This window comes from Python bivittatus, unplaced genomic scaffold (genome assembly GCF_059951505.1).
Source record: "Python bivittatus isolate LINGU-HERP-01145 unplaced genomic scaffold, Pbiv_v1 ctg000500_np1212, whole genome shotgun sequence".
In the NCBI taxonomy this organism is placed as follows: Eukaryota; Metazoa; Chordata; class Lepidosauria; order Squamata; family Pythonidae; genus Python; species Python bivittatus.
The window spans coordinates 249,474-270,534 of NW_028277079.1; the positions used below are offsets into that span (position 1 = coordinate 249,474).

The 21,061-nt window shown below is 59.2% G+C and overlaps 1 protein-coding gene across 9 annotated transcripts; it reads left to right on the forward strand.

Moving 5' to 3' along the window:
* Positions 1-1,073: 1,073 nt before the first annotated feature.
* LOC103050987 (inactive serine/threonine-protein kinase PLK5-like) lies at positions 1,074-14,908 on the forward strand. Of its 9 annotated transcripts, none has more exons than XM_088147314.1 (15): positions 1,077-1,265; positions 2,199-2,306; positions 3,184-3,300; positions 3,873-4,002; positions 5,954-6,098; positions 6,607-6,702; positions 6,873-7,071; positions 9,285-9,423; positions 9,645-9,718; positions 10,465-10,561; positions 10,701-10,778; positions 11,344-11,617; positions 11,849-11,978; positions 12,091-12,201; positions 13,182-14,908. In XM_088147314.1, exons 1-15 carry the CDS (start codon positions 1,146-1,148, stop codon positions 13,368-13,370), a joined length of 2,007 nt encoding a protein of 668 aa, XP_088003440.1. In that variant the 5' UTR covers positions 1,077-1,145; the 3' UTR covers positions 13,371-14,908. The 9 variants fall into 9 exon arrangements, with proteins under 9 accessions (XP_088003447.1, XP_088003445.1, XP_088003440.1 ...); XM_088147316.1 differs by having other exon boundaries at positions 1,078-1,265; positions 6,011-6,098; XM_025176261.2 differs by having other exon boundaries at positions 1,079-1,265; positions 11,455-11,617.
* The last annotated feature ends 6,153 nt before the right edge of the window (positions 14,909-21,061 follow it).

Here is a 21,061-nt window from a genome sequence, read left to right on the forward strand (position 1 = left end):
GCGCAACAGTGGCTGCAGGTGGGGGGGCTGAGGCACAGCCTGGCTTGGAGAGCAAGCAGTGTCCCCACTATGCTCCACCCCACCCCACCCCACCCCACCAAGCTAGGAGGAAGTGGTGCTGACAGGTCCCCTCAGTGGGCAGACACAGGGCAGCTGCTCATGGAGACCAGTAGAAAATCGCCCAAGTGGGCAGCTACCTCTGGGTGTGTTGTGCTGGACCTCCAAACTGCAAGGGCTCTGCAGCTGCCCCCACCACCAATTCCTTCCTGGGGGGATTTAAGCTGAGCAGGGCCAGTTGCGCCTGTTCTGCCATGAACCTGCAGAAGCAGGCCGAAGGGCAGGGAACCCAACGCACTCCTACCGCTTAGGGTTGCCGCCAGCTGCAAATGCCAGTTCCTGGCCTCCCCCTAAGTTTAAGGCTGAGGACCCCAGCTGTCCGCCTCTGGCCCGGGCCGACGCTCCGTTACCCAGCGGCGCAGCCAGTCTTGTGAGCGGACTTGGTCTTGCCCAGAGACCCCGGTTGCCCAGAGACCCCGGGCGAGAAGGCAGCTCCTCCTCTTCCCCTGGGATGGGGCAGGGTCATGCTAGCCCACCGCCCCCATGAAAGAGCTACGGTCTGTCCGCCCGGAAGAGGCTAATGGGCGACCGGCGGGGAACGGACGGGCCGCCGCCGGACTTCTTGCACGACGCTTCCAGCGGAGCCGAAAGTAGCTTTTGATTCGAAATCGGCGGAGCAGGAGAGGGGCGCTTCCTTGGGAGCAAGATCCCTCCACCCCGGCAGGACTTGGACGTCGGAGTAAAGGTCCCCTGGCAGCTCGAATTCCCCCCTCCCCCGGTCAGCAGGGCAACGGGAGACCCCCAGAGCGGCGCTTTCCTTCGGGCAGACGGCGAGGGCCGCTCCCTCCCCCGTCCCAGGACGCGTCGGGACGAGTCCTTCCTATTGGCAAAGGCCTGGGCGGCGGCGGCGGCGGCAGCGGCGCCTCCTTTCTCTCCTGCCTCCCCCGCCCCCCACTGCTTATAAGAGCTCCGGCACGTGCCCCGGAGTGCCCAGACGCTCGGGGAGCGGCGGGCGGGAGGGGAGGGGAGGGAAGGGCGAGGGCTCCTCCTCTGGCCAGCTGGCCGAAGGCTGCGGGGCGGCGGCCGGGATGGGGCGGACGGCCGCCACCGCCGCTGCCCGGAGGAGAGCCGAGGGAAACGCCTTGAAGTACTTCGTGGAGGATCCCGGCACCGGGACGCTTTACAAGCGGGGGCAGCTTTTGGGACAGGTAACCTCTCGCTCTCGCTCCCCCGCTTGAAGGCTGCGCGGGGCGCCGGGCGGTCGCGCCTCTTCCGAGGGCCGCGCTGGAGCGAAGGAGACCGGGCAAGCTGCCCGGAGCGGGGGGCTCCGTCGGCGCCGCCAAGCGCACCGCATCCTTCAAAGTTTCGCCCTGGGACGGCGGGGGACGGGGACGGGGACGGGGCCGCTGCTCGGCTAGGCGGCGCGGAAGGGGGAGGCTGCCGACCTCCGCTCCCGATTCCCAAGGCGACGAGCGAGCCAAGGTCACAGGCGGGAGCCTCGGGCGACTCGGCGTGTCTGGAGGCAGTCCGGAACCTCCCGGTTCCTCCCGCTTCTCTGCTCGCCCTGGGGCCCGGAGCTCCAAGTCCTGCGTGCCGTCATCGCCGCCGGCAGCCCGGTGGTTTGCTCGCCTCTCTCCAAAGGGCATCTTTTCCCCTGAAAACCTGCACAAATATCGGTGTCTTTTCCTGAGACGGGAGTCTGAAGCCTTGGGAAGGCGGGCGTCCCTGCCTGGGAGGCACTTCCTGTCAAAGTTTGCCCGGTCTTGCCCCAGGCCTCCCCAGTGGCAGAGGTGCGCCTTCAGGCAGGGGTGGCACAGAGGCTCTTCTGAGAGTGCAGCCCACCGATGAGTAGTCAGTGCCTACATTTTCTCCCCCCCCTCCTCCCCAAGGAGCCAGCAAGGCTGGCTTACTCCCAAGAACTCCGCTTTCCAAAAAGTGGAGAGGGCAATTAAAACTGACATATTTCAACACTGTGATGGGATAAAAGCTGGTGATCTGGGGGAAGGCAAAGGCCTTATCTTCAGATCTGGGCACAAGTCATGTGCTGCCAACAGCAAGTGAGGAAGGGACTTTAAAACACATGGGCTGCTTCTGACTGGCCCCCTCCCCCTCCTCTCTGCCTTCCCCCAACCGCTGGCCAGGGAGCATTTGGACAATGCTACAAATTTACCGACACTTGCGCCAATAGAGTCTATGCTGTGAAGGTGGTCTCTCAACAGCGCATCTCAAGGCTGGGCAACCAGGGAAAGGTGAGTGGGATCGAGGGGAGGGCGTGGTGGTCTTCTGCCAAATACCTCTGCTTGGAGATTGGCTCCCACGGGGAAAAGGGAGCCCCTTCCCTGCCTCATCTGCCCTGGCCGCAAGCTCCAAGCTCCGTGGGCGCTCTCTCCAGTCTGGAGGCTGGGAGAATGGTGTCTCAGCTGGGAGCTGAAGGCTGGCGAGCCAAGAGGTCAAGCCTGCCTCGCTGTCTCCTGCCCCGTGGTGAGGCCCGCCACCATAAATCCCTCCCCTCTGCAGCTTCCTTCAGCTTGGCCAGACAGTAGCCTTTCCTAGCCCATCCATTTGCACAACCTGTTCCAGGATGTGAACTTCTCTCCATTGATCGTTGCTCCCATCCCCGTTCGTGTCCCTTGAAAATCCAAGAGCATCGCAATAAAAGTTCTGGAGGAGGGGGTTGATCAGAGGTGGGATGCGGCCCAAAAGCCTTTCCTGGATGGGGTGAGCATGCTGGGTGAAGGGGCCTCCCCCAGCTCCAGCAGAGGAGCTACATCGAGATGCTGAGAATGGCTCCCACAGAGCCTCCCTTCAGGAGGATGGGTGAAGCCCCGCTTCCCTTGGCACAGACAGGCAGTTGGCTGAGTTGAGGGAGGAAGGGCTGGTCTGGGCGTGGGAGCGGTGGGCTTCTGCATCCCCTCCCTCTTCCCGGGTGCCGTGTGGTTTTGGTTCCCGCCTTGCTTCAGGTACCGACCTTGGATTTCTTCTTTAGGTCTCCTCCCCAGGTGTACAAGGTTTCAGCTGATTCCAGCACCCGTGCCCCGTGACTTCTCCCCCTCTCCCTTGTATGCACACACGTGCTTGAATTTCTACAAAAGCCTTATGCTTGTGACTTTGCTTAACTCTCTGCAGGTTCAACGAGAGATTGAACTGCATAGCCAGCTTCAGCACAGGAACATTGTGGGTTTCCACCGACATTTTGCTGACCAGGAGAACATCTACATGGTGCTAGAATACTGCAGCAGGAAGGTTAGAGAGAGTTGGACCAAGAAGCACTTTTTTTTCTTTCCCAATGGAATATTTAATAGGGAAGCTAACCAGAAGTTCCCATCCTCGTAGAGAGGAGTAGACCTGCCGTCCTGGGCAGTGCAAGACTCACTTTTCCCGCAAGAACTCTGAGAGGGAGGTCAGGGTAAGAAAGCACTCAGGGAGCTTGAAAGCAGAGCCTGGCCTGGGATCAGGTTCTCCCACAGTTACACCTAGGGAAAAAGCCGCAGCAACACACCTTACACGTGCTCAGAAGCCCAGCCTTAATAGGTCAGGGCTAAGAAAGCACTCAGGGAGCTTGAAAGCAGAGCCTGGCCTGGGATCAGGTTCTCCCACAGTTACACCTAGGGAAAAAGCCGCAGCAACACACCTTACACGTGCTCAGAAGCCCAGCCTTAATAGGAGGGGGTTGGCCAAGCTCCTGGGCATGTCAAGTAGGCCGCCCAAGGTGCAGACATGCCTTTCTTCCTACGAATGTTCCCACCCACCCCCCCGAGTCTGCCTTCACCGCATCCAGCAGCTGCTCAGACTCACCCCCATCCCTTCCTCTGCAGTCCTTGGCCCACATCCTGAAGGTCCGGGGGATGCTGATGGAGCCAGAGGTGCGATTCTACCTGAAGCAGATCATTAATGGCCTGCAGTACCTCCACCAGCAAGGGATCATTCACCGTGACCTCAAACTGAGTAGGTGGCAGAGACCCAGGGAGGGGCAGGAGTTGCGGGGGGGCCTCCACGCTGGGAATCAGTCCGCAATCTTGCCCCAAGCTCCGGTGGCCTTCTTCCTGGAGACACTGCTATCGGTGCAGCCTGAAGCCGAGATTTGTTTGTCTATGGGCCGTAGTTATCGGCCGCCTGCTCAACATAGAAACTCAAACAATAATAAAAATAAGAGAAAAGAGAAAAAATGCCGAACGAGGGCCCAGCCAGAATAACAGGAAAACCAACCCACCGTGGGCCCTCGCCATAAGTTAGCCTAACGCCTGGGGGAAGAGCTAGGTCCTGAAGGCTCAACGAAGAAGCCATTCGGGTCACGGGGGGGCGGGGAGGCCGTTCTAGAGAGCAGTGGCCGTGGCGGAGCACACTGCCCGGGTCCCATCAGATGACCCTGCTTGACAGATGTGACCAAGGCACGCTGGCCCTGTCAGATCTTGCAGGATGGGCAGACAGTCGCTCAGACAGCAAAGTCCTGTGCTATGGAAGGTTCTATAGATGACAGCCAGCACCTGGACTCGCACTCGGGACCCTACTGGTAACCCCTGCCGCTTGTGTAGCAGAGGTGTTACGAGGGCATACCGTGGCGCACCGTAGCTGCTAATGCCACAACATTCAGAACCAGCAGAAGCTTCTGCATAGTCTTCAAGGGCGGCCCCGCATGGAATGTATTGCAGTAATCCAGACAAGAGGGACTAAGGCCTCACGAGTGACTGTGAGCAGCCTCCTCCCTGCAGTCCTGGAAGGGGCATAACCAGAACACAAGATGGATTTGTGCAAAGACCTTCTGTGCCACAGCTGCCACCTGCTCCTAAAGCAGGAACTGTGAGTCCAGAAGACCCCCAGCCTGTGCACCAGTTCCAGCTGGCAGAGTGCTACGCCGCTCAGAACCAGTGGAGGAAAACCCCCAAAAATGGAAGGCCCATGACCCAGAACCATTTGGTCTTAGCAGAGTCAGGCCTGAGCGCGTTCCTGCCCACCCGGACCCTCCGTCTCCAGGCACTGGGAGAAGATCTCGACAGCATCGCTTGTTGAGCAGAGGGCAAGCTGCACAGCTAATATCCACATACCAGTGCCTGGCCCCAGATGGCCGGATGGCCGCATCCTCATGCAGATGCTAAGCGGGTGGACGGCCCCGGCCCTCGCCCTCACCCCAACAGGTGCAGCCAGCGCCATCTCTACATTATGCCCGGGCCAAAACCCAACTGGCCAGGTCCAGATAACCCTCTGCATCTGAAGCCGCAACCCAGAAATGGGGTCTGGTGATGTTTTCTGAAAAGGGAGTGCACCAGGCTCCTGGGTGGGAGGCTAGGCTGCCTTCCTCGGGTGTCCTCCAGGGTCCCTGGACTGGCCCTCCAGCAGCACCGCCAGCTTCTTCGCTGCCTCGTGAATGTGGCGAATCTCTCAGCTAAGGGCCTCGAGAGGCTCTTCTGGCGGTCCTGTCGTTCTGTGCTGCGCTGTCCTTCTGCGGAGAAGGGCTTTCTTTAGCCGGTGGGGGTGGTGTGTGAAGGAGAGGTTCCCTCCCCGGTTTGGGTGGGTGCGGAACCTGGTTGATTTCTGCAGGCTTGCTTGGGTCTGGCTGCCCATTTGCTTTCCATCACCCAAGGGGGCCCTCTCCCTTGGCTCCCCAGGGCCTGGGCTCCATCAAGGCGTCGTGCCCCTGCTGCAGCCACGGTCTTCCTGTCCTCCCGTGGCAGAAGGGCGCCTGCTGGTGGCCTGGAGGACATGGCGGAAGGGCGCGCGAAGATCAGATTGCGAGGCGCACAACTCTGCCTGCAGCCTGGCGATGCGTGCCTTCACAGGGCGATGGGGGAAGCGGGGCTCTCTTCAGGAGATCCGCCTCTGCGGGCAAGGGGCACAGGGAGCCCATCCAGGATGACTCAGGGCCAGGGAAGGTCTAGAGCTGACAGGACAATCTTTGCAGGCTTAGCTAGGACCAGACCCTCAGACAGCTCGGCACCCCACACTCTTCGCTTTCCAGGCAATGTTTTCATCACCAAGAGCATGCAGGTGAAAATTGGAGACCTGGGGCTGGCAACGCGAGAACAGCAGGCCTGCCAGAGGAGAGGGTGAGTGTTGGGGTTGCAGGGAGGCGGCATGGGAACCATGGGACAAGGCATAGCATCACAATGTTGTGGCTGAAGCAGTCCAGGAACCAGTGGGGTGGGAGCCTTGGACCACACTCTGTAGGGCAGCCTCCTTCAGCCTGGTAACAGTGCCCAGTTTTATCAGGGGATCTGGGCTTCCCACAGGCTCCAGAACAGGGGGTGCTCTACGGAGCCTACCTGGAAGAGCCCTGAACAGCCCCTCCAGTCAGGAGCTTTGTAGCCAGCCTGATGTTCTCTTGGTGCCTGAGAGGAGGTAAAGAGGTTTCCGTTGGATGGATGCCCAGTTCGCATGTTCCAAACAAGTCAAGTGCTTCCCTGCCCCGGGTTTTGCAGCCCACTGAGATTTAGCCTTCATCCTCTCCTCCTCAAGCATTTGATGCAGTTGGCACTTTCTTATGGAACTTGAAGCCCCCCCCCCAACAGCTACACACACTTTTCTGAGTGCTGAATTCAACTTTCTTCTCCACAGGGTGGTCTGTGGGACCCCCAATTATCTGGCCCCTGAAGTCATTGCTAAGAAGGGGCACTCCTTCAAATCAGACATATGGGCACTAGGCTGCATAATGTAAGTAATTCCCACAGCAAAGGGAAGGTTTCATTTCGCTCTCCCCCTGGTGGAGCTCTGGGAGGAGGTTGGACTTGGGCGATGCTCTGTGGTCTGCTGACAAGGGGAGGCAAGGGCGGGCTGGCTGTGGTTGGGTCATGGGACGCCCACCTCTCCCTCTTCTCCCCCAGGTACACCGCCCTTGCCGGTTTCTCCCCCTTTGAGATCACGCACAAGCAGGAGCTGTATGAGAGGATCCGAGAGGGCCTCTATCGCGTTCCCAGCCATCTCTCCCCAGCTGCCCGTGGTCTGATTGGGAAGCTGCTGGCCCCTGACCCCTCTGCCCGCCCCAGCCTGGAAGAGGTGCTGCAGCATCCCTTTTTCACCCAGGTGCGTTCTGGTGTGAGCAGGGGCTGTGCAACTGCCCTTTGGTTTGAGGTCCACAGAAAGGGGGGCAAGTGAGCAGGAGGGTGGCCGTGGGCTCCCAGCTGCAGCCACCTCCCCTTGGGGCAGAAAGGAATCCTGTTCCGTCTTCACCAGAGACCCCCTTTGTTCCTTCTCTGAGGGCACCTGAGTTGGCAAAGGCTTGAGCCACTCAAGTAGGAGGGCCTGGGGAGCTCCACAGAAATGGGTGGTGCACAATAATAATGTTAAATAAGGTAAAATCATTGTCAAACCCCATACTAAAGCAACTTTAAATCAGCCAAGGCCAGCAGAATTAGAACAGAACTAACATAAAATTCCACCTAGATTTCAAACTCCAAAAGCTTGTCAGAAGAGCCAGGCCTTAACTGCTCTCCTGGACCCTGGGGGGAAGCTTGATCCAGAGACTGGGCCTGCCCCTGAGAGTGTCTGTTTCTGGCCTCCTGCCCCCCAACCTCACCAGGCAGCCACCCCTGCAGCAGACGGGCATGCTGTGTTCTGTCAAGAGCAGCCGGAGCGCCCTGAAGGCAGCCAGAGGGCTTTCTCGGTTAATTCCTGTAGCTTGGTTTGAGGGAGTCCCCAGTGCAGTGCCCATAATACCCACCAGCAGGTAGGCTGCTGCATTCCAACCTTACCCTAACTCTAACTGCAGTTCCCGGTTAGGGGCTCCCTGGGTAGAGCGTGTTGTCTGGAGGGGTGATGATGTCACCCTTCTGGAGGTGACATCAGCGTGCAGAACACTCACAGGGGCCTCCTGCTCCGAAAGGGCAGCCCAGCCCAGCCCAGCCCAGCCCAGCCCAGCCCACGCGGGACAAAGGCCTTCTGGGCCGCAGCCTCTCCCTCCAGAAGCCACGCATCCAGCCCCTGTGTGGAGAGTGGGGCCGCTGTAGAGGTCGCAAAGGGGCTGCCAGCAGTTTCTGTGCCAACAGCCCCGCTGTTTGGTGGGGCTCCGTTTTAACTTGCTTCACCCCATCCAGTTGGCCCAGCCTCCAGAGATGGGGCCAGGGCCTCCCCTGCACCCCTGCTCAGCTCTGGCCAGGGATGGTGATGGGGGGTCCTCAGCACACTGAAGGTGCTCCCTCCAAACCGGTGGATGACCTCCGCAGCAGTTTCACGGAGAGGTTAAATAGTGTGGGGGAAACGCCCACTCGGAGCAGCCAGGAGTCCGTCAGCTTGGGAAGCAGCAGAGCTGCCACAAAACCGTGTCCGTAACCCCCGCAGGTGGTCCAGAAGGTCGTGCGCATAGAGATAGGCCAGGAGGGTGGCCCTCTCCTCCCCCTGTCCCAAGGGAGGTCATCCACGAGCCCCACACCCAGGTCTGAAACCAGACCAAAAGGTCCAATACCAAGAGACGTCTCCTTTGCGGTGGGGGTTCAACGTTCTGCCTCATCGAGGCCTGAGTCTCAGAGCCACCCGCACCTCGCCTTTGGCTCTCAAGGGAGCCAGCCTGCAGCAGCCCGACTCCTGCGGTCCACGTCCTCACAGTCCACCACAAGGCAGAAGGAATCCAGATCGCCGAGCAAGTCATTGCCACAGTAACCCCCGCGAGCCCACCAAGGCAGGGTCCAAATCTGAGTCCGTAATATGCAAGAAAGGTGTCAGGAACCCCTCTTCTGGGGCTCCGGGAAGGCTGACCCATCCATTGGGGCATCTGGGGGGCCGCCGGCTCTTGGATCAGCCACATCCCTTTCCTTACTGGTCTGTCTGATTTCATTCGGTCCTTAGTACCACCGTACTTGCTCTTCAGCGTATTCTCAGGGTGATCTGTAAAACTGACCACAACCCTGGATGCCTTTCCCGTGAGAACTTTCTTTGCCCCCTCCTTTCCCTGCTCTCCTGCCGAAGCTTGCCGGCTCTGGGCGCCAAAGCTCCAGGGGGCTGCAAAGGGTTGGCATTTCCTGGGCCATGCCATTCTTGTCCTGATTTTTGCAGCCCCGATGGGCATGGCCGTCCTTCCCCGCCCTTCCCTCAGCCTCCAGATTCTGCCTCCTGTTCGCGGCCCCAATCTCGCCTGCCTGTCTGCTGCCCGCCCCCTCGAAAGGACTCAGGGGTCTCGCCCCCCTCCCCAGCTGTTGCTCGGGGCAGGCACTGTGGTCTTGCGTTTGAGCAGGTGGGGTCCCCTTAAGGTTCCAGGACAGGATAATTCTGCTTCTTTTCCCCTGTTTTGCATCTCTCCCCAGCACTTCACTCCTGACAGGCTATCCTCGCGCGCTTGTCGTTCTGCCCCCGTTTTTCCTTTTGTGAACCCGCTTCAAAAATTCTTCCAGAAAACAGCCATGTTCCTTTTCCGGGGCTCCCCTTGCCAGGACCCCCGCACTGGTGAGTGCTGGGGGGAGGAGTAGGTGGGTGGATTTGGCAGAGAGAGAGGACAGTGGGAAGGGGAGACCTTCTATCTCCTGCCTTTCTCCCAGAGAGGAACATGAATTTGGCCTTGCAGCTAATAAATTAAGTTTCTAGTCCTCAGCATACCCAGAAGCTGTAAGGCTGTAGAAGGTAGGATTACAATCTAATCATGTCTCTCTTCTGCTGCCCGCCCCCAGTGAGTCCTGCGCCCCAAGAACAGGAGGAAACACCCCGGCCACGAGGTGTGGGACCTGTTGCGCCTCCCTGCTTGGTAAGAAGCCCTACTCTTGGATTACAGTCTTCTCAAGCATCATTTCGCAGCTAAAGGGCTGCTGGTGTTTCTGTGAAGCTGACTGAAGGGCAAATGTTTTGATATTATTATCCTGACTGCTCAGGAGACTATCGCAGTCTTGGCGTTGTCTGATGATCTGGGTGCCAGCCGAGAGTCTAGGAATCGCAGGGGTGTGGGTGACGGTGGGGGCAACCAAATCCCTTTCCCAGTTTCATCCAGTGCTTCCCACCTCGCTGAGATCCTGGTTCGCTTCCATTGGACCCTATTTGCTTGTTTGAGTGTGCACTTATTGATTTGATGTGCTGACTAGAATTTCCATGCCCCTCCATTCTGGTGGGCTCTCCTCTCTGCGATCTCTGTGGGGAACAGTCAGTGGCCTTTTTTCCTCAGTCTTCTCATCTGCAAATGGGAATAGGAGCATGCTTCCCTTTTCACTGTGGCTTTTGCAATGCTGTTCGATCACTTGGGCCCCCTTTGCCCAAATTGCCTCTCGAGAGCTTCTTCTCTGGGGTCTTGCAAGCCCCTGCTTGGCTCACGAGAGCAAGAATCTGGCTCCCCCAGTGACTCTGGCCTTTGTGCTACGGGTCCATTGGGAGGACGGCTTCCGAAGGTTGGGGGCGGCCACGTTCACAGCCGTAGGGCAGTCGGCTGGGGGGCTTCTAGCTTCATCCCTGCTCTGTGGGATTCACGGGTTGGTTTCGCATTGCCCCCCCATGGCCACGAAGGAAGCTGAAGAGGGGAGCACAGACCCTGTGGAGGAGCCCAGCTGCTTTTCCCCCCACCTGCTCAGGAGAGGCTCCCTGCGTGGTGGGCCGCCTGCAAGTGAGTGGAGGCACAGGGTGGGGAGCGGGCGTGCAAGTGTGGGCAAAGGGAGCTGGGGAGGGAGAGAGGGGTCTGTCCAGCACCCCCCCCCCAGTTCTGCTTGCTTTCCGTCCTCCCCAGCCCTTCCTTCCTCTGGCAGATGCCGACTGGGGCCCTGGAGGAGCGCTGGAGAGGGTGGATCGAAGGCTGCGCAACTGCTTGAAGACCATCCCCCTGGGTGAGGCTGTGGGGGCGTGTCTACTGCTTAGTCCGCCCCCTCCATCTCCTTGGGGTCTGCCTTGTCTTCCCCCTGGGGGCTTCGGCCCCTCTTCTGCCTCACAGCCCCGTTGCTGCTGCCGGTCTCTTTCCCAGCCCGAGGGGACTGACCCGGAGGCAGGGGTCCTCCCTCTGAGCACATCTACCCCTCCCACTATATTGGACAGGTGGGCTTGTGCCAGCTCCCCTCCCTTAAATGTTGTCATCTGGCAGTCATAGGAGGTGCTTCTTCTCTGCAGCTGCGCCTACCTTGCGGATCAGCCCCCCCTTCCCCCCCCGAGGCCCCTAGCCTTCCAGAAGACTCTTAAGACCTGGCTGCTCTGCGGGCGCTGGGTGGGATGACAGCGCTTAAGTTCTTGTACTGTTATTGGTTTATCTGTCGTGAGCTGCCACGGTAGAAATCCTCTAAATAAATAAAATAAGTAAATCCTGCCCATCGAGGCAGGGGTGGCTGGGCCCTATGCCAGGTGAGGAGCTCTCTGTGCTCTTCTGGGCATGGAACCTCCACGGTTATTTTCTTACTCCAGAGCAGAAGTGCCCCAAGCCTTGGAGGACTGGAAACGTGACAGCGGCCGGGGGGAGCAGGGGCTGCTGCGCCTCCCTGCTGTTTGGGCTGAGCAGGGCATCTCTCCCCGCAGTGGAAGAGCTACCTGAAGGCCTGCGTGGTACCCGTCCTGCCCAGATGGCCACCAAGTGGGTAGATTACTCCAATAAGTACGGGTTCGGCTACCTGCTCTCCGACGGATCGACCGCAGTGCTGCTCCCCGATGGGACCCACATGGCTTTTTGCCCCCAGCGCCAGTGAGTGCCCCCCTTGTGAGTCAGGCTGCCTCTGGATTGGTGTGAGGGTGAAGAGGCCCGAGGCCAAGTGGAGCAGGATGGACCCCCGTGGTGGTCTTGGGAAGAAAGGGACCCCAGCTGCTTAAGGGAACGCTCCTGGCCTGCTCCCTCCGCTCGGTGGCTGCTCCGGGAGGGGTGATTTGGGGTCCCCGCCCGGCAGTTTGCCAGATCCCCCTTTGGTCCGCCCTTCAGACGCATCTGCTACCGCAGTGAGGTCCAGAAGGCCGTGTCCTTTGGGTGGACAGAAGTCCCGCCCTCCTTGGCCACGAAGAGGACCATCCTTCACTTCTTCACCCAGTACATGCAGCAGCGGCTGCTGGAGGTGAGAAGCCGGGGCGGAGGCAGGAGTACGGAAGGCGGGTCAGCAGAGGGAGCCCCACTGAACTCTGTGGCTGCTTCTGTGGGCCCCCTACTGAACCTGCCTCTTTTGCCAGGGGGGCCCCCGGCAGACCAACCCCGGCAAACCAGCGGGGGATCCTTCTCTCCTGCATTTTGCAAAATCCGACAAAGCCCTCTTGATGCTTTTTGGTGACAGCACCCTGCAGGTAGGAACCTGGTCCTGGTCCCATCTGGAGTGGGCCGGCACCTGGCACCTTCATGCCCACCCAGGCGGGGAAGGTGGGAGGAGATCCTGGGGGGGTTCAGGGGTCAAACCGTCCTGAGCGAAGAAGGTCAGGATCTGCTGGAGGCCCAAGGCCTTCCGTCTGCACCGGAGCAGCCACCCTCCACCTGTGGGCTGGGGCGGGGAGCTGAACGCCTGGGGATCAGCCGGCAGAAGAGTGCCCCGGCACAGGCAGTAGGCACAACCAAAATGCCAACGCATGTGTTTGTTTGCCTGGGCTGAGGCTGCTCCAGCCGCGCTGAGCCGTATCGAGACACATCCAGCATCCATAAAACAGGCTAAAAATAGAAACGTAGCACTGATTAAGATGAAAATGTCAACATTTTGAGGTAGCCAGAGTAGGCTGCTCCTGAAGCCACAAATAATGGAACTGCAGTGAGGATCGTGGCTGTTTTTTCAAACAAACACTCAGCTTTTCAGGGCCCTATACGGTCCCCAGTGGCTTCCTTATCAGCTCCCCCCCGTTTTCATCCGAAGCTTGGCTGAATTCAAACGAAGGAAGAGCTGGAAACGTTTCAGCTTCTCCTCGCGGCCTGGTGTCAATCCCAGCCTTACAGCTGGGGGGTTGGCGGGCAAGGCCTTCCTGGGATTCAGTCTTCTTGATTACATTGAGCTGGGACTGCAGGATAATGATGCCAAATGTGACGGGTGTCGCCGCCCCCCCCCATTTCAAAAGCTAGAGCAAGCTAGCCCTTAAAACAGGTTACCCTTTGCTGCTTCATAATTTGCAAAGCCAAGAGGGTGACTAGGCTAAACTACGACCCCCAAGCGGGAGTCTCGCTCCCGAGAGCAGCGCCTTCCCTACTGGATGGACGACGGACGGTACCAGGCTTCCCTCGCCCAGTGATACCAGCAGTCCTTCTCATCCTCCCTTGTGTCTTCCCTACCACCCTGCGCTTCCAGGTGAATTTCTACCACGACCGCACAAAGATTGTGCTCAGCCACTCGGCCACGGGAGAGGACCTCCTGACTTTCGTGGACCGCCAGCGTTGCAGCACCACCTTCCCTCTGGGCACCCTGGCACAGCAGGGGTGGACCCTGCCCCTGCGCGAGCGGATGCTGTATGCCCTGCGCTTGCTGCACTGCCTCTAGCAGACCCCCCTCCCCTCTCCTCCCCCCTGCCAGGGCAGAAGAAGCTGAAGGGACTGTTTTGCTGCCTGTCTCTTCTGGCTACAGCCTCTGCTGGACGTGCCTGTCACCCTGGAGGCCACAGTGGCCATGCCCAGAACCACGTCGGCAGAGGAAGACCAGCAGCAGCAGGAGGGTGCTGCAGGAGAGGGGGTTCCTTTCCTTGTTTATGCCTCATCTTTCTTCCAGGAACATAAGGCAGCACACGTAGGGCTCCCACAGCAACTATCCTGTGAGGTAGGCTGGGCTGAGAGAGAAGCCCTGCCCCCAATTTGCCAGGCAGCTTCTGTGGGCGAAGTGGGGGGCAGAGGCCGGGCCTCCCTGCTCCTAGCCTAGCCCCTTCACCACTACCCTGCAAGGCTCTCCGTGCGGGGGTGATGCTTTGACGGAGGGGCAGGCTGGGGGGCAGTCCTGTGGTCTCTTCTATTGTCATGGGGAGGCTCTGCAGGCACAGGGGGGTGGCGAAACCCTTGGCCCTTCTTGTCAGGACAGATGGGGCTCCTTGGCTGATGGAGGGCAGAGTCCAAATGGGTAGGCAGAAGGCCAGGAGGGGTGCTTGGCCTGAGATGCAAAGAGGGGCACTTTCAGGGCATCAGAAGGAGGGAGTTCAGATAGTTGCAGGTTTGCAGGACTATTAGGGGGTACAGAAGGGCAGTAGGGCAGGGGGATGTGTCAGAGAGTGAAGTGGGTATGTTGTGTCCAGCAGACGCAAGTGGAAGGGGCACGGGAGCCCTGCAGAGTGGGCAAGACAGGGTAGGTCCCAGGGAGGGAGGGAGGGAGGGAAGTGTTTGGGGTGCAGCCACAGGGCAGGGCAGAGCAGAGCAGGAGGGACCTCTCTGGCTGTGATGCTGCGTAGAGACAGACTCCACCATGCAAATTCCTGTTCTTAAAGTATGTGACCTTCTGGGCTGAGGGGGAGCTGTTTTCTCAGGGCTGGCTTGGAGTGGCCCTTAAAGGGTCCCCAGACTTATGGAAAGGGCTCCCCTTGGGCGGCTGCCGTTAGTGGGGTGGCAGAGGCAGCTGAAGCGGGGAAGGCAGGGGACACCAGGCTACGACTGGGCAGGGCCTGTGATTTGTAATTCTTTTTCCAGTGTCCAAGGAGTTAGTTATCCCAGGGGGCACAAGAAAGGGGTTCGCTGTTGTTATTTATTAAATGTGTGTGCGCCAAATCTTTTTAGTCTCACAGCAGCTTACAACAACGCAGAATGCAATAAAGCGTCCGTAACTAGAAGCAACCAGAAGCTTGAATAATGACACAGCCATAAAAAAACAAACAGAAAAACGAACAAACCAGCAGCAAAAGCAAACTGTAAATGAGCAAAAATCCATCACGGGCAATCCTGCCCTGGTGCCCTCCACAAAAGCTTGGTCTTCACAACCCTCCTAAAGGCTCTTGCTTGAGGAACCAGTCTTGCTTTGCCGGGGTGGGGCTGTTCAGTCCACTGGCTCCCTGAGAGAAAGGCCATGCTTTCCAGCCCCAGCACCACCCACCCACCCACCCACCCACCACATCCCCAAGCAGCAACTTCTCCCAGAGCTGCAGGAAAAGGGTTGGCAGAGCTTTTGAGAACTTGAGGGTCTTGGGAAAAGCCCTGCCCGCCATCCAAGCGGGCGGCCTCGGGCAGCCAACACAAGGCAGTCCACCTGTGATGGAATGGAATTATGAAGGCCAGACTCAGGGAGAGAAGCATCTTCTTTTGTCTCCGGAGGGAGGGGAAGAGATAAGAGGGTGAGGCTGGCACCTCCCTGAGGAATTCACTCGGTGTTTACTGGCTGACCCTGGGAACTAGTTTCAGTCTGGGAAGATTCTTGCTAAAGGTTGTAGCTAATAAACATTGCTGAACTGAATCTGCATGGTCTCCTGGAGTTCCTTGGGCTAGGCCTGACACCCGCCCCCCGGGCAACTGAAGCCAGCAAACTGGTGTGTCTGACCCTCCAGGCCAACAGGGAGAGCCCAGTCAGGCCCAGGCTAGTCCTCCCTCTTTACCGCCTGCTTCTATCCTTTGCTCGTCTCAGCTGGAGTCTGCCCGGGGCCACACGGCCCCTCCTTCCCCCCAGCCCTTGTCCCAAGGCATGGTGAAAGAGGCAGGGTTCAGCCCAGCGTGTGCGCCTCTCTCTGCTGCGGCCCCCTGCCTGAGGAGGGGGTCTCTCTGCAGCCTTTCCCCAGTTGGCCGGTGCTACGGGTGCGCCACTGACTTGCTCCCTCCCCAGGGCCCTCGGGGCCCAGACTGCTGCTCTCAGGGTCTGCAGATCAGCCTTTTGGAAGGACAGGAAGAAGGCCCGCTGCCTGGGATTGCAGCAGGAGCCACCCATCCCTTGATGGGCAAGGCTGCGCCAGGGGCCTCTGGCATCTCTTTGGGCCTGCCCACCTTCTGCCGTGAGAGAGCTTCCCCCCAGGCCAAAGCTCAGTGGCTCCCAGGCAGAGCAGGAAGGGAGGAAGCCCAGGCCCCTACAAGAAGTCAGATCTACCAGCTGTGAAAAGCCTCCCAGGCTCCCCCTCACCCCGCCATCCCGCTCTGATGCCGATTCCAGGACTAAGGCGACTATGCAGCGCCGGGAGGTCTCCATCTGCCTTAGGCCCATCAACCCAGACCCAGCCCTGCTGGTAACAGTCTCCGCTTTTGAAGCCCTGTCCCTCGTGATTACTGGAACAGACTTGGTACGTGTCTCTTGGCAGTTTGGGGGTCTGGCTGTTGCCCAGCAGGGTGGCCCGACGTGGCTGCGGAAGAAAAGAGAGGGCGGCCCACTCCCTGCACGTGTGCAATTGAAGCGTGGAAGGAAGGATTGTAATTTCATTCCACCCAAGGCTGTGGGAAGGAGGGCTGTGAGCTGGGGGTCAGGGCTGATCCAGGGGCCTGCTGCTCTCCCTGCTCCCCTTGCCTGGGCTGCCGGCCCTTTGGGGCGCGGACTAAAGAGGAGCCCAGGAAGTCCAGAGCGGGGGTTCCCCTGCAGCCCCCACCTCCTCACAAACACCATTCCCGGCAGCTTCCTTTGCCCAGTAGAGCAGCTTGGCTGACTGACACCTGGGAGATCAGTTGCCTTGCCCGCAGGACCCCCTCCCCCCACGGCCTCCGCTGCCACACCAGGCCAGCTGTTCGACAGCGGCTGAGGTCCAAGCAGCATCTTGCAAGGCGGCCTGGGCCTAGCGGGGCCTTGGACGAGAGACGGCCCTGAGGCTGGCCCGGAACTCTGGGATGCAGAGGAAAGATCAGGTGCCCTGTGACGCCGCTTGGGTACTGAGGCAGGTGGGAGAGACTGAAACCATCAGACGCCAGGCTCCCCCCTGCCAGGAGAGGGTCTGCTCCTCTGCTCCCCAGCCCTGGCCTGGGCCCCCAATAAGCTGCCTGGGACAGAACCGCCAGGACCGACCCTCATTTTAGTTCTTCTCTTCACCAGATAAAGTAACTGGCCTATTTTGGGCCTCTGTGGGAAAGACAGAGATTCCCCGCTGGAAAAAACCCTCATCTGCCCAGCCCTGACTTGACTGCTCTCTCTCTCTGACTTGATGCCCACCAGCTGGGCTGGGATTGGGATATCCATCACCCCAGGTGGTGCGGCGCAGGTGAAGAGTGCCGTCTCGGCCCCCTCCCAGCAGGGCCAATGTTTACTGTAACCGGAGGTGTATCGCCCACGCTTTATTTAGAAATCCACGTGACATCTGTCCTAGCCCCGCCCGGTGCTTCGGGGCCGCATGACTGTCCACAGCCCTCGCCGCGGCTTCTCCCAGATGGCAGCGACGGAGACGCCCGCCCGCCGGCCCAGAGGACGCCCCGCAGAGCCACCGCTTCAGAAAAGGCGGCGCTGGGCCTTACCGGCCCCAGCTAGAGGAGGGCGAGCGGGGAGGGTTGGGCGGCGGCTCTTTCAGCCCTTGGCCTGTCTATGGTCATTAGGCGATGCCGGCGCCGCCTTCCTCTTTGTCGGGGCGGGGGGAGAATCGAAGGCAACCTGGGCAGGTGCCTTCGAGCGCCGCCTCCCCCTTCCGCCCCCCGCGACCTTTGCCATCACAGCCCGGCTGGGAGCTCGCCCTCCGCGGCTTTTGAGAGGCCTCTGCCCCCGAGGCGCTACGTGGCCGGCGAGTGAAGGCAGCTGCCGCCTCCCGTCCAGGGCCAGGGCCGGGGCCGGGGCCAGGGGCAGGGCCAGGGCCAGGGGCAGGGGCAGGGGCAGGGGCAGGGCGGGAGGGGGAAAGCAGGTGGCCAAGCCCCGCCCGGAGCCCCAGGAGCACGCACAGCTAATTTGGGCGCTGCTATTTAAATTGCAGACGTGTCTGAAGAGAAACAGAAGGAAACGGCCGGACGTGATAAATGGAGCTCAGGCGGCGGCGGGGCGCGGGGCGGTTGCCTCGGGTTGGATAGAGCGAAGACACCCCCGTTTTTCCAGACCGGACTGCGTAGTCGGGCTTCCCCCGGATCTCCTGCTGGAGGTCTCGTCATCTGTCCCAGCCAACTCCCTATGCTGGCTGGTGTGGAGATGGGAGATGTAGTCTTGTGCCTAGCGGGTCATGACCATCTCCCCCCCCCGCCCCCCGGCAGGCCCGTCTTCCCCAGAACTGTGTGGGGAGCGGTCGCAGCAGGGGGATGAAACCCCGGGCCGGGAAGACCCCCAAAGTCGCAGGAGCGGGGCTGTTCCCGCGACGAAGCGCGCTATGGATCGGGGCTGCCTGCCCGCGCGGCCGCCGTTCGCCCGGACCCCCAAGGTTGGCCCCTGCAGGACGGGAAGGCGCTTTCTGCGCCCCAGCCCAAGCGTCGCCGGGCGCGGGGCTGGCTCAGCCCTCCCTTCGCTTACAAAGATTCGCGGGGAGCAGGAGCAGCCCCCGGACAGAGGCCTTGGTTTTGAAGATTTGCTCCCTCCCAGGCGTGCGTCGGGTCTCCAGGCCCGGGACTCTGCCGAGTTGCCGCCCAGCAGCGCGCCCACTGGAGTCGCCATCGGGGTCCTCCGGGGCTGCAAGTTCTCCGGAGGCTGTGATCTCCCGCCCCACCCGCGGGCCCAGAGGGCCAGACGGGCATTGCAGCCCGAGCCTCTGCCTCGATGCACCCCCAGAATAGACGGCCTGAAGTTAGCCCTCCCTAAAATTAGCCCAGTCTCTCCCGCTTCAGCGGCGGCTCCTGGCTGCCCCCTGCCCGCGGGCGCCCGCAGTAGGGGCTGTTCCCTGGAGCGGCCAGTCGGGGAGCGAGCGCTGGGCTGGGCTGGGCTGGGCTGGGCTGGGGTGGGGTGGGGTGGAAGGCAGGGCGGAGCCGCGGGTCGCAGCAGAGGCCCGGAGACCCCCCAAAGCAAGCCTTGCGTAAAAGGCGTTGGATCCTGGAAATTAAGCAGGGGTCTTCCTGTTCCTATAGGGCCTTTATAAGGGTTCCACCTGAAAACACCGAAAAATGCTGTTGTGGTGCAAAAGGGGATCTGCAGCATGGATCCTCTGGATCTGCTGGGGTCACTGGGCTGCAGAGTTGTGCCTCCAGGCCCAGATCCTCAGGCACACTTTTACATGGGATCCACCCAAAACCAGCATCTAACCCCAGATTATGTCTATTTGCGCTCAGTGAGCTGCCTCACAAATCCTTTACAACTGACCTGATTGTTACATGGGATCTGCTACACAATCTTACAACCATTTTCCTCCCTGTAGCTCTGCACAGTCTTAGTGGTGCAAAAATAGGTGTCTGAAGCGTAGATTGCTGAGTTCTGCACACGCTTTACCTGAATCATGTCTGTTTCCATACTATTATAGATCCACAGGCTTTTGGTGTGTGCACTTAGGGTGCAAAAAATTAATCCCTAGGAGCTTTACATGGGACCTGCCTGCACCAGGTGGGCCTTTGCCATCACAGCTTGGGCCATTTTTTATGCCAGAAGAACCCAGAAAGCTGGCCTCAAGCCACCCCCTCGCACTGAACGAGCCATGGCCATCCTGGGTAAGGGAAACATTCCTCTTAACCAACTTTTCAGATCAGTTCCTGCAGAATTGCGGATCACATCTCCTTACATCCCCTGGGCTACAATACTTCTGTGGTGCAGAAACACAGATCCCAGGAGTGAGCACTGAGTGGGAAGGAGGGGCACCTGCACCCACTCCCTGCTCAGCGTAGTGTCTCCAGAGTGCCTCTGAGAGACGACCCTTTGAAAACCTTGCCAAAAAAAGAACTCGGTGCTAACCGCCTAGGCATTCAGGAAGATCCTGGGACTGACGGCAGAGATGCCAAATGACGCAGCTCAACCACAGTTCTAGGCGATGCCGCGGAACAAAGCGTCCATCCTCTCTGAGTGATCACAGATGCTCCTGATTGGGTCATGGAAGAGGGGCTGGTGGGACGCCCGTCCTCTTTGGAAAACAGGTTCAGAAAGTAGGGCAGTTCCTGGGAGATTTCCCAACGCGGCCATCAGTTTAGGGATGGGCTCCTCAAGATCCAGTTCTCTGGGATTAATGCTGGAATGACACACAATTCTACTCCCCAGAGAAGCCAGGCTGGATTTTCTCAAAATAACGTTGCCATTTAAGACATCTGGAACTGGCAGGACACAAAATGTGCATGCATTGAAAGATGGCGTTGGAAATTGACACTTTGCAGAAGTAATTTGGCTCATCTACAATTACACTGGCTGCACGTGTGCTTTGTACAACAAACTGGCGGGCATTCCCTGTAAAACACCAGCCCCAGGGGGGGTGTCTATATTCCCCATACAGAACTTGGTTTTGCACCTTAGCACCCAAACGCTCCAGGTCCTGTTGATTAAAGGGGGTCACGTGGCAGGATCCTTCTCCATAGCAGTGCCTGGCCTCTGGAACGCCAGTTATATTGATTGAGCCCAACCCGTGGCCTCCTGCGAAGCCCTTAAGACCCCGTGGCTCTCTCAGGTGTGGGGACGAGGACGGGTTGAGCCCGTGAGCTGAATGTATTGCTACTGATCAGTCCGCCCTCGGGGGCATTTTCCTTTCGTTTTATGTGTTATCATATTCCTGGAGTGATGTTTTTATTGTGTTAGCCACCCAGAGTCGCTTTTGAAAGATGGTCAGCCATATAAATCTAATAAAATAGAAACCTTGCCAGATGTTTTCTCACTGAGTCCACCGAGAAAGATGGCAAGACGTTGTTTCAGGAAAATTGTGAGGGCCTCTGGCCCCAAATTCAGCTCTTTGTACTAGGCCCAGATCTGATTCCAATGTCTGGGTCTGTTATAAGGTTACGATCCTGCACCGGGCATGGGTAGTGGTGGTCGGGGGCCCACTGGATCTTATGGAGAAATCAGGTGGATCCATTCCTCAGAGCCACATTTTTCATGATGGCGGGGCTGGAAACATTATTGTGAGGGCTCACAGCATGCAAACATGGCGCATAACTCGATAAAGGCTCCATGTGTAAACCAAGCAGATCCCTCCACAGATCCAGGTTTACCCAACAGACACCATTTCCACAGTTGATGCAACGCAGTCCATGCTGACAGCCGTATTCTATTCTTCGATTGTAGTTTCATAGGTATCCCAAGCAAAGCCATGGACACGCGGTTGGTTTCAGGATCTGATTTCTTCCCCCAATTCTGTGAATGTGACCAACTTTGAGATTAAGGTGGAGGGGTGGGCTAGCCAAGCACCAGTGGGCCCCTGAGGGTCCCAGCAGCCCACCCCTTCCTTGCCCTGCCTCCTTCCAGCAACTGGGCTACCCAACACA

Bases quoted from the DNA above. Each gene is read 5' to 3' on its own strand.
- LOC103050987 (XM_088147314.1), top strand. From the start codon at position 1,146: ATGGGGCGGACGGCCGCCACCGCCGCTGCCCGGAGGAGAGCCGAGGGA. The intron at 9,424-9,644 runs GTGAGTGCTGGG...GCCCGCCCCCAG, and splicing joins TTGCCAGGACCCCCGCACTG to TGAGTCCTGCGCCCCAAGAA. The intron at 12,202-13,181 runs GTAGGAACCTGG...CTGCGCTTCCAG, and splicing joins TTGGTGACAGCACCCTGCAG to GTGAATTTCTACCACGACCG.